Source organism: Perissodus microlepis, chromosome 10 (genome assembly GCF_051167445.1).
Source record: "Perissodus microlepis isolate ML-2025 ecotype Zambia chromosome 10, ASM5116744v1, whole genome shotgun sequence".
Lineage (NCBI taxonomy): Eukaryota > Metazoa > Chordata > Actinopteri > Cichliformes > Cichlidae > Perissodus > Perissodus microlepis.
In genome coordinates, this window is record NC_140470.1 from 22,779,552 (window position 1) to 22,794,191 (window position 14,640).

Here is a 14,640-nt window from a genome sequence, read left to right on the forward strand (position 1 = left end):
TTACGACAGATGGCCTTCTGATCTCCTCCTCTTCTTTTCTAATAACAGGCAGTAACGGAAACCACAGTAGTACAAATGTAAGAAAAATCAAACATCGAAAGTAGCCTTTCATGCCTTGTTACTGTAACAGTTTCCATAATATGCCAAAAACTCTCGTACTGTAGCTTTTAGCAGATGTGTGGTTTTTATTGTTTTGATTGAAACACAGTCCTTCACAAGCATACACTACGCAACTTCCTGTATTTGGGAAATAGAGAGCTAAAAGACAGAGCAACCAACAAATTCTACTTCTACTTGACTTTTAGTTAATACTGAAGAGCTAAGGGGAAATTGTGCCCTTAGTTTAAACCCTTTTACTGGTTTAAACTAACCACCATACCAGTGAAACCAAACACTTGGTTTTTCACCCATACTTTGCACCACAGGCCTCCAAATACCAGCCTTACCTGGCAGCATCATGTTGTAGTGTAATGTGAAACCTCGAGAGGCTTGTTTTCTCTTTTTTCATATGCATATATATATATAGAATAGAATAGAATAGAATAGAATAGAATAGAATGCCTTTATTGTCACTATACAGTTGTACAATGAGATACAGAGCATCTCCTACTCAGTGTAAACATGCTGGGGGGGGGGGTACAGTTCTGCAGCGCTATGTACATATGGACAGTATTAACATAGGGAAAAACATATATATATATATATATATATATATATATATAAAAAATGTACAATATACAAGCCGTAAGTAATATGTAATAAATAGTGTTATGTATATACAGTTGAGTTATTGCACATGGAATTGGTATAAATAGAGTTATGTATATATATATCTATACGTGACACAAGCCACAGTACAAGCATGTAGTGTACAGTGTGTCTTGAGTCCTGGCTGCCTAATCTGTTCAGTCCTTTCAGGCTAAATGACTCGTTTACAATGTGGAATTTGCATCTACTATTGTTTTCTTTATGGAAATGGGAATGAGCTCTAGTCATCCAGAATGTGTCTGCAGTCTAAACACAGAGGAAGCTTAGCAGCTCACATATTTCTATAGGCATTTGTTAGCTGACAAAAGAAATGGATTATCTCTTAGAGGAAAAGTTAGACAAATTTCTTCCTAAACTCCTCCACGCTCGGGTATCTATTTGACAGTGTTTTTACAAGGGAGAAAAATTAGATCTTATACCCTCAGAATTTAGAGGGAAGAAAAAGCCATAGAAATGACTGATGGTGTTGCACTGTTTTCTTTGTCTGTCGCTCTTTCTCTGTGCATCAGCATGAAGATGGGGGTCGCAGGTCTATGATGGGTGACCCCTCCAAGCTGCTGACTCATTACCATGATGACGCCAAGACCATGTATGAGGTTTTCCAGAGAGGACTGCATATATCTGGTGGGTAGGATGTGAAGTGGAAACATTTATACACAAAGCTGGAGAGAGCTGGAGCATGCCAACTTTCCACGTTACTGGACTGGTACTTGCAGATTGGCCTTTACATAAAGGTTTTGTGCTCTTAATGACCACTCAAAGTGCTTCAGACTTCAATGTAGCCTCTGTTCCTCTAGAGTTGCTCAGCTTTTCTCATAAAGAGTCATACCTCTTTTTTTTCATTCATGTTCTCATGTACATTTTATAAACCACAGGTTTAATAACAAGTAATGCAGATGATAGAAGAGGTTAAAACATGTAATCTCACTAAATACCACTTGTAAAACTGACATGTAGCCATATTAGTGTCATTCATCCCTTTCTGTCTGTACTTGTATTTACTAATCCTATAAAATTTGTAAAGTGTCTTTCAAATACCCGAAGACTCTTTAAAAAGACTATGAAGAATATGTCCATATACATTTTACAGTGTATAACATAGGCTGTCATAATCTCAGATTTTCACACTGCCCAAAAAGTCTCCCTATTTATGTGTTTTTAGTATTGTGTTACTTTAAACAAAAAAATAATAAAACTAAACACGAGCCGTGACTGTAAAACGTTAATGAAAATTTAAAACCTCAAAGCAGAGCAATGAGCTCTTACAGCTCTCACAATGAAATAGATGTTTTGTTTTGGCACTGTTTTCACATTGATTACAACATAATTTTAAATTATCTAATCCTATTACAATATTAGATTTCCATTTGCCCAATATACAAAACCTGGTTTGGGGTTTTAGCTTTCCAGAGACCCTGATGAAATAAACATCTGTAGCATACTACAGTACAACATAAAGCAGGCTATAAATGTAAGAATGAAAATACAGTTATCTGATCTGAACTCAAACCGTGTTTAAGCTGCCAGACTTGCAGTAAAAATTTCCCACACATGCGAACACACAGAGGTGTGATACAGACAGCACGGTGTGACAATGCAGTGGTCTGATTGTAAAACCTCCAATCATAGTGTTTCTCTGCTACTGGAGATAAAATGAATCCTGTGGTTGCCAAGGCGATGGCTAGCGTTGCTAACGGTAACAGTGTCAGGGCTCATGGCCAGCAAGTTTAAGACACATAATTGAGTGACTCACAATGCAGAGATATTGCTCAAACCACACCTGCCCCACACTTGTCAGAGTGGGCTCTTCGATAATTGGCCAGATCATACAGCCACAAGAAAATGACATCAGTTGGTCTGAAGTAGAAATGAATTGTTTTAGTCAGTTTGTCTAAGGCAGTGATAGTCAAGCAGTCTGGGTATTTCACAACTATTTCAGAGATTAGAGAATTAGATCGATTTTATTTCGAACATGCAAATATAACTGAAATAACAAGAGAAAAAAAACAAAACTTAAAAATTATCAAGTTTTCATGTATATATCTATGTCTACAGCAGCGGTCTCCAACCTTTTTTGCGCCACGGACCGGTTCATGCCCGACAATATTTTCAAGGACCGGCCTTTAAGGTGTCGCGGATAAATACAACAAAATAAAACTAGTACCGGTACCGAAAAAAAGAAGATTTATTCATAACACACGTGAAAAGACCCAGGAAAACCAAGTTAATGAAAAAACGATAACAAAATAACACTGAAAACCGATAAAAACCCCGAAAGCCATACATTTCACACCTGAGCCTCAAGTCTCGCGGCCCGGTACCAAACGACTCACGGACCGGTACCGGTCCGAGGCCCGGGAGTTGGGGACCGCTGGTCTACAGAATGCGTGTGCTCAAAATTATTTCTGCATAAGAAAGGGTTATTTTCACCTTGGTGTGAGCCTGAGGTGTTTAAATTACTATTAGATTTAAAAACCTTAATGATGTTTATGTCCAGTCACATAAGTTAATCATTTTTTTGTCTCCTTTCTGCGTCCAACAGGTGATGGACCTTGCTTAGGCTCACGACTCCCCAACCAACCTTACAAATGGATGTCCTATAAGGAGGTTCGTGCCATTCAGGGGACATGTTTTTTCCCTGTAACAACAACAGCTGAGAGGAGAATAAAACAGGGTGACCCCTCAAAGGGGAAAAGTACCAAATCCTTATGCTACAAAATGCTTCCAGACTTCTGATAAAGCAACATTTATAGGAACTATTTTATACATTATAGCTGCTCAAGCATGATTTTCTGCACCTCACACTTCTGATGCCAAACATAATCATTACAGTCTTTGTAATGGCAGTTGATTGACTACAGTATAAACTGTGCAGACTAGTCTGTCATGTGCCAGTGTAAGACTACAGTCAGATGACGTTTGCAGCATTTGCACTGCAGAGACTCTGTAGCACCCACTCTGCCTTAAAACCAAATTTGGTACCATCAAGAGCGCTACTAAATAACTGCAGTCTGCAAACCTTGCTATATATAGATAATGACTGGGCTAAACAACACTTCTACTTTATATGTGCTATAGGCAAGTACTGCTTTAAGTCCAAGAATAGATCCCACAATATGACTTACTTTGTCTGATGTTAACTGGCATTTTTCAGATCAGATCACTGTCATGTCTCCCACCCTAAGTTGGCTAAGTGGTTAAAAGAAAGGACCGATGCTATCCTGCTAGAGCAGACTGACTCTATAACTGCTGTTCACCTTCCATCCTGCAAAATCTGCATAGCACGCACAAAAGCTGCAAGCTACTTTGCAGAGGTGCTATTGTTGTTCGTATAAGTTGCTGAATAAGAATATTACTCTTCAACACAGCTAAAGACTTTGTCCCTGGAGGTGAGGTTTCAATTCACATACTTAATGTAGACACACAGAAACAATCTAAAAATACAAGTATGATTATATTCGGAAGACCTGAAATGCAGAGTACATTATTGGCAGGGGTGTAAGGTATGATTGGCCATCGTTGTGAAATAGCTCACCACTTCAAAAGCAGCACGTCCCTTTATTGACTTCTTATACTCTGACTGCTTGCTAACCGGATACACAGCTTTAACTTATATATATATATATATATGAAAAATTAAATAACTAAACTATTTTTGTCCCACTTAGTCATGACAGTAACAAAGAAGAATACGACTGGGAGTTGTGTTTTGGATCTTTGTTTTTTGCCAGTAAATTTAGATACAAGGTTACCAATTAATCAGTTTTTATCCTACTCATTAATTTCTTTCATAAATAACAAAAAAATTACATTCCTCTAATTATTCCATGTTTATGTAAGCAGTAGAGACGTTTTTCCACAGCCAGTCCTGTATATTATAAAATTTCCGTCTCCCATCCCACGTGATAGTTCCAAGAGCAGGAGATATAATCACTTATGTCATGACTCAGTGATGACTGTGGACCAAGATAGATTGAGATAGCTATACAAGGGTATGATATTATTTCTTATAAATATAAAATCAACCAACTGACTGGGGAAAAAAGGGAATATATTAACTACAAAGTCTTGGTCACTTGTATTATACTGGCTGATTTCAGCTGGATCTTCAGGGCCATGTATGAGCACTGGTTTGTATATAATAATTACACTTCCACCGCCTTCTGCGCTTCTATGTGTGTGTGTGTGTGTGTGTGTGTCTTGGATATGCCAGTGATTGCAGCACAGTTGGCGAGACATGTGGAAATAGTTATTAAAAGCAGAATAACTGAAAACTTCCCATCATCCAGTAAAGCAGTTTCAGGTTCCAACAAATCTGTGAGCACAAGAGACAAACTGACACTCTCTTGGAAAGTCACTGAAGTAATGCTGGTAGCTGGAGGGAATTTTCTATTAAAAGCGATGTCAAAATCTACAATACACATGAGATATACGACACCCTGTTTATCTGTGACATCATCGTATTTTACAAGAGAAAAGTGGGTGGAATTTTTTTTTCTTTTTTTTGTCATTCACTCCAATTTCCAGGAAGTCAGCCAGGCAAATCTGGACTTGTCTTACAGACTCATTGAGAGACTTAAAAAGCACTGTGAATTTTTTTTTTCCTAGGATGGAAAATAAGGTTTGCCTTAGACCTTTGCTGAAACATGAAATCAAGTGTGTTATTATGCAAGTTTCCACAGCTGTATTAATCCCCATTTTCTGGGATGTCTTTCACAATTGTGGTAATTTGTAGAATGTGAATCATCAATATACACAGCAGAATATTGCTTTAAAATCAAAGTGTGTTTCTAAAATGGGCTTAAATCTCTCGAACTGAAGAAAGATGACTAACACAAGGTTGGGTTTCCCTTTTTTCCAAAATTAGAGGTCAGTTTATTTAGCTAAATTGCACAATACTACCAGAAGCTGAGCAAAGGTTTTTCTTCACTTGGGAGATTAGCTCAGGATTTGTATGGTTTTGTTCCACTTGGTCCAATCAGTTCTCACTTTTTTTTTTCTTCGATTGAATAGGTGACAGCCCGGGCAGAGCATCTGGGCTCAGGCCTTCTGCACCAGGGATGCCAGCCCAATCCGAATCAGTTCATAGGGGTGTTCGCTCAGAACAGACCCGAGGTAACTGGCACTCTTTTTGCTCAATCTTTGTCTAATCTGCGTGTAGCCCTAATTTTAAGTATATGAACTTAAAGTTATTGAGGTTTTCAAGTGCAGGATAAAGTCCGACCTCAGATTGTATTCATTTATTTGTATTTTTGTTCTGTTTGACTGTAGTGGATCATCTCAGAGCTGGCTTGCTACACATATTCGATGGTGGTGGTTCCCCTTTATGACACGCTCGGCCAAGATGCTATAAGGTTCATCATAAACACTGGTAAGAACACAAACATGACAAAGACTGTAATGACTTCACAAGCTTTGAGTAGGAAATGTAAATTTAACAGCTGTCAGTCTGCAGGTTAATAATTGTGGGGCATTGTGAGACATATTAGAACATGTGTGTGTGGATTTTTTAAACAGGAACTCGTATCAGTGTGAGCCGTAGAGCTCCCCTCACTGGTGGCTGACTGCATCTTTGTCACATTCATACACAGTGCTACTTCCTGGATTTAAGCTAATGTGTCATTAAAACATTTGGTAATTGTAACAATAACTAATTCTGTTGCAAACGACAGATGATAGGAATTTCATGTGGTGTAAAAGCTAGTGCTTGGAAAAAGAAAAGAATATATTGGAACAGTAAAATCATCATAACTTTAAAAATAACATATGTATTCAAGATTTTACAGCGACCCAAATGATAGCTCTAAAATCGATTAACGGGATTATTTTTACTTTAAACCCTTGTAAATTCAAGATGTGACCAAATTTCAACTGATTTCCAACTCCACATTTGTTTGTGTTCCTTTTTATTTCTTACTTTGATGATGTTCACACAAGGGTGCGTGTGCTCTTGTGTGCTTGTTTCATTTCAGCTGACATCTCCACAGTCATCTGTGACAAAATGGACAAAGCTCGGGTGCTTTTAGAGAATGTGGAGCGGAAGGAGACACCCGGCCTGCGAAGAGTCATCCTGATGGACGCCTTTGACTCTGACCTCGTGGAGCAAGGCAAGGGCTGCGGCGTCCATGTGCAGGCCATTAAAGAAGTGGAGGTAAGACATGTAGGACTCTGGTATGCCTGTGACACGGCACACCATATGTATGTCAAGTATTTAGGCTGAGGAGTGCTAATCTATTATATATATATATATATATATATATATATATATATATATATAGTCTTGGTGTCATTAGCTCGTAATAAAACGACATGTTAAACAGATCCTGTACAGCGAAGAGAATTTTAACATATATGCTGTATTCCTTGCTTTGTCAAAGTGATAAATCATGCAATATATGCAGTACGTGAGCTGCAGAAGGTTAGCGCAGTCTCTGAAAATGTAATCTCATTCTCAGTCTCATGTAGAGCACGCATAACTTTGTTTTGTGTTGTCCTCATCTAGCAGATCTGGTTTGCTAGATGTGTGACGAGAAATGAAAAGGCTGAATGAGTTTGCTGATGATATCAATCACAAACTCAGCAACAAAGCATATAGAAATGCATAAGTGTTGACAGCTATGACCTATAGTTTTAAATGACTTGATACCAGTAACCCACATTGATTATTACTTCCTTCTTTTCAGCCATGCACAGCTGCAAATGCTTGGGGCTTATAGCCTAATTGTGGTAACTGCTGCAGGCTCTTTTACAGTGTAGCAACCTGGATTTAGAAAAATCCTCAACAGAACTCAGAAGACATTATTCCATATTATAGGAATCACAATAAAGCTATAATGTTTAAGAGCATTATTCAGTGATTTAAAGTTGCTTTCACATTGTTTCTTTACAGGCCCTGGGTCGAGATCACTACAGAAAGCCTATAGTAAGTACAATTATTTCAAAACTTCTAAAATGGTTTCAAAACAACTGGTTTTAGGCATGCTAGTAAAGTTTGTTAGTGGACCAAATGGGTCAAATTCTGAGTTTGGTTTGGTAAAGCTTGTGTCTGTGAAGGTTCTCAGTCATCCAGGTCATCGTTGTCTAAGGGGCTTGGAAAGAAAAGCATCTTCTGTAAAAACCTCTGTAAGTTGCTTGAAGACGTTTCACCTCTCATCCGAGAAGCTTCTTCAGTTCTAAGTTCAAATGGTGAAGAGTCCCAGATTTAAGCCCAATGAGAGTGTCCCCTCGCTGTGTTTAAAGGTGGTTGTTCACAGTGGACATAGATGGCTTCTTTCACTCCTCTTTGAAACCATCTATCTCCTCTGTCCAAAATGTGAACATTGGTGTCCTCAAACCTTTGACCTTTGTCCTTTAGATGCAGGACAAAGGTCACATTGAGGTGGATCTTCTATGTTGTGCCTATAAAGCCACCTCGACGGGACAAGATTCGGTGGTCCATCTGCATCTAGAGGACATCAGAGGCGGTTTACGACACCAACTGTCTGCCATCTATAATCCAGTTTTGAGATCCCTTTCCAGACGCCTTAACGCCCACTCACATCCTGGGCCTTCTGACCTCAGGAACTCACATGATAGGGTGGGACTAGGTTACATAGTGAGTTCATCCGAAACCTTGGCTGATTGTGACCTACACCCGTTTTCACACCTTGGCTCATGTGATTAGGTAGAGGATTATTAGGGGGTCCATTGTCCCTCTTGGGGGGAAACTCCCACAGGGCTTAAATCTGGGACTCTCCACCATTTGACCTTAGAACTGAAGAAGCTTCTCGGATGAGAGGTGAAACGTCTTCAAGTAACTTAAAGAAGTCCAGACGCTTTTCTTTCCGAGCTCCTTCAACTTTTGTAAAGCTTGGCGAGCATCACATGATGATTGAGCGCTATGGCCGTATCAGTCCAGTTCACTTCCTAAGGCCTTGGTGAGCATGGTGAATATTTTTATCGAAGTCATCGTTAGCCAGTATTCTTAACTGTACAAACATTATGCCAAATTAACACTTTTCCCAATCAAAACAACTCTGAATTCCCCAAAAAACAAAGATGGCAGCTCACCAGCCTCTGCCAAAGCTGACTAAAAACCTGCAGTGATCAGGAACTGCTTAAAAAAAAAGAACTTCCAAACAACGTGAATTATTTTAAATCACCTTCTGCATTGCTCAAGCATCTCCATTTATGTAACTTACACAAAACTGAGGCTAAAATGGTTGCAGGATGTCTTATTTTGATTACAAGTGAAGTTCATGCCTGTTTTTAGTACAAAATATCGCATGATCTCCTTTGGATTAACTGCACTTAAGTCTGTCAGGTGATTTGTCTAATAATGGGTTATGTTCACATATGAACACAAGAAGACAGCAACCTATTTTTGTTGGATGTGTCTGTGTATGTATCATAACAGCTCTGACAGCTTTTCATCTACTTAGTGTTGACAGGTAAAAATTTGAACACTGACACGCAAGCACCAGCCCTCTGGCTAACAGGTATTGACCAGTCAAGCTAGTTTTTGCCTTTTGTTCAAAATTAGAGAGAGTGAGGGCACAACTGGGTTGAGCATGCAAAACAGATGCCGTAAAGGGCTGGGTGCCTGGCTACAAATCCCCCCTGAGGGCAATTACCAGGTGCACAAAGGCAAAAAAGCCCCCCACCCAAACAAAAAAGGATTAACATATGGAAATGTTTGTTTTCTAGACTCACATGCATTGGTTCAGCTTGCTGTTGAGGAAGCTGCAAGAGGTAGAAGTTGATCTCATGACCACCTGCATGTCATCTGACAGTGTTATGTTGTTGTTTTTTTCTTCACAGCCACCATCCCCAGATGACTTGTCTATTGTGTGTTTCACCAGTGGAACCACAGGTAGTAAATGTTTCTGATGTTATAGAAATATCATATGTGTCACATTTGCAGTTTGTGATATAAAAATACTCCATTATTAAGTAAGAAGTACATAGGATTTGTATTCTCATCAAACTGTGTTGGCCAGTGACTCCAGCGGCAGGTCACAGGTAGCGCTTTTTCAAACATTTCCTGTTAAAAAACAAACAAACAAACAAACAAGGTTCATCTGTTTGGACTTATTGCACGGCAGAGAGGTTTATCACACATAAACCACAAGTCTTGTGTTTTCTAAGAGCTTTCTGAGTGCAAAGCATGTGCCACTGCCTGTGGTGAATATGAGGAGTGTGACAGTTCCAACTGGGATCAAGAATGCTTACATTAAAAGCACTCACAGTGCTCGGTGCTGCTTATAAGCCACGCAAATAATAATAATAAAAATAAAACAGTGTTGGCCTTTCAAAATGCCTAAACTAACTAACTTTAGGTGTTTAACATATGCTTTCACAGAGTATTGTTTAAACACTTTAAGCGCTAAAATTATTCAAAGCAGTGATGTTTTCAAAGCCTTAAAGAGAAAGGTGCACAGGAGACATGATGCTGGTAAGTTATTAAAAAGTCAGTCCACAGTGCAGTTTATTGTAACTCGTGTTGTGCAATTTCTATATACTTTACTTTGAACTGTATCATTTACTGTAAACCCAGGTTCTTCACTGCAGCACAATAATCCAGTAGTGAGAGAATCATTAACCCATTCCCCTCCCCAACCTCCTTCATGACATAAATGTCATGGCTTAGGCCACAATGCTCCGTTTTCAGAAGCTTCACCCCATAGCATCATCGACCACTTAAACCAACAGTAGGAGGGAACAAAAACAGGGTCATGTGAGGACCCACTCGCATCCACGGTCTGTTGAAAATCCTGCCTCCTGCTGGCGGTAATGACAAACACATGCAGGCGCCCCAGCAGAGGATTCGTTTTCCTCACATCACTCTCCGTTTCTTGAGAATTCCCTCCCGCGCTGTTGCGACATCTAGTCTACACTGAGCGTACAAGATTGCTTACAGCTGTTTGAGTCAGCTGACATTTCAGAAAGAGGAACCTTAGTTTCTAATAACCACTCTGTTTAAAATCGTGAAGGAAGGACTGGGAATGAGAATAAGATTAAGAGGGCATTACAGTAACAGAGAGTACTGTTTTTTCAGTGTTTATTAGGAAATGCCAAGAGAGGAGGAAAAAAATAGGAGAAGTTGAGGTTGAAACTGTGATGTAATTATTTCTATATGCTTTAGAAATAAACCATGCAGTTTGCATGGTTTGTGCAGATTGGCATGTGTTTTTGCAATATTCATAATACTGGATTCTGTTTAATAACCTAATGTATAAGATGCTGTGTTAACACGACTCGTTTCTGGCTTCCAAGTCATAAATAAAATTCTGCTGAACCAGGTCTGTCTTTCCAAGCCGAATTCCTTTGGTGTTCACTTGGATGACTGTGTGCTCCTAGTGAGGAAATGTGTTGTGAAATCTGTTGGGCAATTTCATTATAGGTTTTTTTCCTTCTGTTCGCACAGGAAACCCAAAAGGAGTCATGCTCACCCATGGAAACGTGGTAGCTGATTTCTCAGGCTTCCTTAAAGTAACAGATGTAAGTCACCCTCTCCTCTCTGAACCTATGCTCAGGAAATGTTTCACACCTATCCCCCAGTTGTTTATGGTCTTTTGCTCAGTGATTTATTAGCCTGGTTGCAATGTGTTCATTTTCTCGTCCACACAAATTCTTGAAAATCCGAGTTTCTGTGTCAAAATAGCATCTTTAACTCATTTGACTGTGTCTCTTGTGTGTCCTGCAGAAAGTAATTTTTCCCAACCAAGATGACTGCCTCATTTCCTTCCTGCCACTGGCTCACATGTTTGAGAGACTTATTGAGGTAAATGTGCCGAACTGTCATTTGCAATCACACTAATGGGATAGTAATGAGCTGAAGGATGTTTGTGGGGGAGGAGGAAGGAACTTCCTGTAAGAAGTATGACACTGAAGGTGGGCACTAATTACTGTAGGATTGGAAAAAAGGGAGAAAGAAACCACCCCAACTTTTCCTTCCCCATCATCAGTTTTGCTTTCCATCTCTACAAAAAAATTGGCATTCCTGGACTTTATGGCAAGTGAAGGCACGTTGCATCATTTCCTAGCCCAGTGAAACACACACACACACACACACACACACACACACACACACACACACACACAGATGACAATCTTCATTAATATTTATAAAAGGTTTGATAATCAGTAATCAGGTTAGGTTACTCAAAGACAACAACTGCATGCGCATGATTTACTATAAAAGCAGCGGTTCCCTGCAGCCTGCAGGTCACTGATAGTATTTCTCCTTTGCCCCGCAGCTGAGCAGACTTTCAAAATAAGTTTCTGTGGAATATTAGGACTGGCAAACACTGTAGGGTATTGCAGTACGCTTTACAAAGAGCCCACTGTCTCCTGCCTGTGGAAAAAACAGAGTTTCATTTTTAGTCACAGTCTTTGTACAGTTACCTTTCTGCCCATCCTTCCACTGGGATGCTTTCTCTGTCTAGAGGTTTTCATAGGCACATCTCCCACAAGAAACCCTGGGCATGTTCCTGCCAAGAAATGAGGAGTGTTTTTTAAATTAGGTGTTTATTTACATGTTACTTACAAGAAGCTCTATAGCTTCCTTTATGCTCTCTATGCCATCTCTTTCAGTTACATGCCAGATGTTATTTCAGGCCTTAACTAAAAGCTGACAGCGAAGAGAGCAGTTACAGTGTAGACCTCAGTGAGGTAAAGTGGCAGTAACTTGTGGCCCTTTACTAAGAAGCTCTGAGTGTGTGCTTTTGCTGCTGCTCATTAGTAACTCTGGATTCATCTTCAAGCCTAACAGCAAATATTAAAAGGTGATCAAATCTAAATTAAGTTGGGCAATAAATGTGTAGATTCAACTTAGATCATTTTTGTGTTACACATGGGTGTGAGCGGTTAGGCTGCATCAGGTTGAACCTGTCTGGTAAGCTGCTGCTAGCAGCACATTTGTAGACAGCGTGAGACTCAGACACAGGAAACCACCTAATCTTCCCAGAGAGCAAATACACCAGATCACAAAATAGAGCTCGAGTTCAACAGTCGCAGACAAACACAAACACACAGCTCTACATCTGATGCTGGCGAAGTCTCAGTCAAAGAGAGAACACAAGGCGGTCCCCGTGTTTTGCATGTCCTTAGATGGCTTTAGAAACCGGAAAGCAGACACTTGTGGTGCCCTTTTTTTTTCAGTTTGACAACAAAAGGAGGCGCGCTGAGTTGATAGTCAGTTTGTGGAAGTGTCACAATCTGCATATGATCTAGAAAGAAGCATGCGGTGGTGTAGCCGCATGAGCACAAGAACTGCGAAATGAACTTGAGCATTTAGTAATTCTCTTTCAAACACTTTGTGTATTTCTATGGGACGCAGTTCTGGAACCCAAAAGTAAATCCTCACTGCGTAATGAGTCACTTTCTCTGCTGCTAACTATAATTATTAGAGGTAACACAAAGGAGTCATACCTGCACTAATACAGATTGTAGTGTTACATAAAAATAAATCAAGTCGGGTTGTTTAAAGCCACTTGAAACAAAACAAAACAAAACAAGGCTGTCCATCATCTCTCCACGCTTCGTCCAGTCTGGACTCATAGTTACTGGAACAATGACATCACACGTGACACTCTCTTCTATTTCACTCACCTTGAGCAGCTGCCAGAAAAAAAGATAAAACTCCACTTGGACCAACTATAACTGTAAGATGCTGTGTAAGCACTGACTAATCATAAGTGAGTCATGGGTGCTATTTTCCCCCCCCAATCAACCACTTTTTCATTAATACTTCAGACACATTTATCTGATAAGACCTCTGCAGAGGTGTTGCCTGAACATGCCTTGGAGCCATTTTGCATTTTTTTATACCCTGTACTGATGTTTTTACTCAGCTAAATGAAACACAACACAAACACAATGTCTTCCACGACTAAAGTCTTTACTACATTATATTTATCATACAACGTGTGTAGACCTTTGTTTGAGCGTAGGTTCTGACATAATGAGAGCAAGATCATGTGCATGACAATGTAAAAACACTACCGAAATAAACGTGCAAGCTATGAAGTTCCTCTTTTTGCTAAATGACATTAAATGAGTTGCGACTGTGGGAAAAACAAGCCTTCCGACAAGTATGATGACTGGTGCAGCCAGTATTTCACGCGGGTGCCCCTCAAGGGCCAGTATTTTTTATTTTTTTTTATCAGAATTTACCCATTAGTGATGCTTCTCTTATCATCTGTATTACAGTTAGGTGAATGAGGTATTAAATGTTATAGAAACCTCCCTTATGAGTGTTTGCCAACATTATTTATTGGTAGTAATGTGACTTTATTTTTAATATTTCATGATTAAAGGCTCCGCTTTCAGTGCTGGTATTTTGTCTGCAATGATATCAGAAAGTTAGGAGTTTTCATTGCTCAGTTGTGTTATATATGTCTGTCTGCAGTCTGTGGTGTACTGTCATGGAGGACGGATTGGGTTCTATCAGGGCGACATCCGTCTCCTCCCAGATGACATGAAGGCCCTGCGGCCGACCATTTTCCCCGTGGTGCCTCGACTGCTCAATCGCATGTATGACAAGGTGAGATGAACAGATACCAAGACTGCTTTTGTTTGAAGCTGTTGTTAGTTCTGACTGACGCAACCTGTCCATTCCACTTAGAATTACAAAAGATGTTTGGTCCTGTAACAGGAAAACAAACACCTAAACTGGCAAATTTTACAGTTTAAATGTGAATGTAGTTTCCTCTAACTCTCCAGCATATACCATTAAATCAAGTCTGCTCAACCCTAGAACTTCTAAATTTCAAAGGGAGCCATTAGGGGGTAATAATGTGAATGGTGGCTATTTGTTGGTATTTCTTGCTAGCAGATAATTTTGCTAATTATCTACATAAATAGCTGGACATGTTTTAACCGCTATATCAG

General features: G+C 39.6%; 1 protein-coding gene across 1 annotated transcript in view; it reads left to right on the forward strand.

Annotated features, from left to right (window-relative positions):
* The window catches only part of acsl6 (acyl-CoA synthetase long chain family member 6), a 39,425-nt gene that overhangs the window by 13,088 nt on the left and 11,697 nt on the right, over positions 1 to 14,640 (forward strand). The window contains exons 3-12 of the mRNA XM_084940708.1: positions 1,278 to 1,392; positions 3,311 to 3,375; positions 5,782 to 5,883; positions 6,040 to 6,139; positions 6,741 to 6,919; positions 7,658 to 7,690; positions 9,568 to 9,619; positions 11,174 to 11,247; positions 11,453 to 11,530; positions 14,159 to 14,293. Coding sequence (XP_084796834.1) covers positions 1,278 to 1,392; positions 3,311 to 3,375; positions 5,782 to 5,883; positions 6,040 to 6,139; positions 6,741 to 6,919; positions 7,658 to 7,690; positions 9,568 to 9,619; positions 11,174 to 11,247; positions 11,453 to 11,530; positions 14,159 to 14,293 — 933 coding nt within the window. The remainder of the gene's footprint in view (positions 1 to 1,277; positions 1,393 to 3,310; positions 3,376 to 5,781; positions 5,884 to 6,039; positions 6,140 to 6,740; positions 6,920 to 7,657; positions 7,691 to 9,567; positions 9,620 to 11,173; positions 11,248 to 11,452; positions 11,531 to 14,158; positions 14,294 to 14,640) is intronic.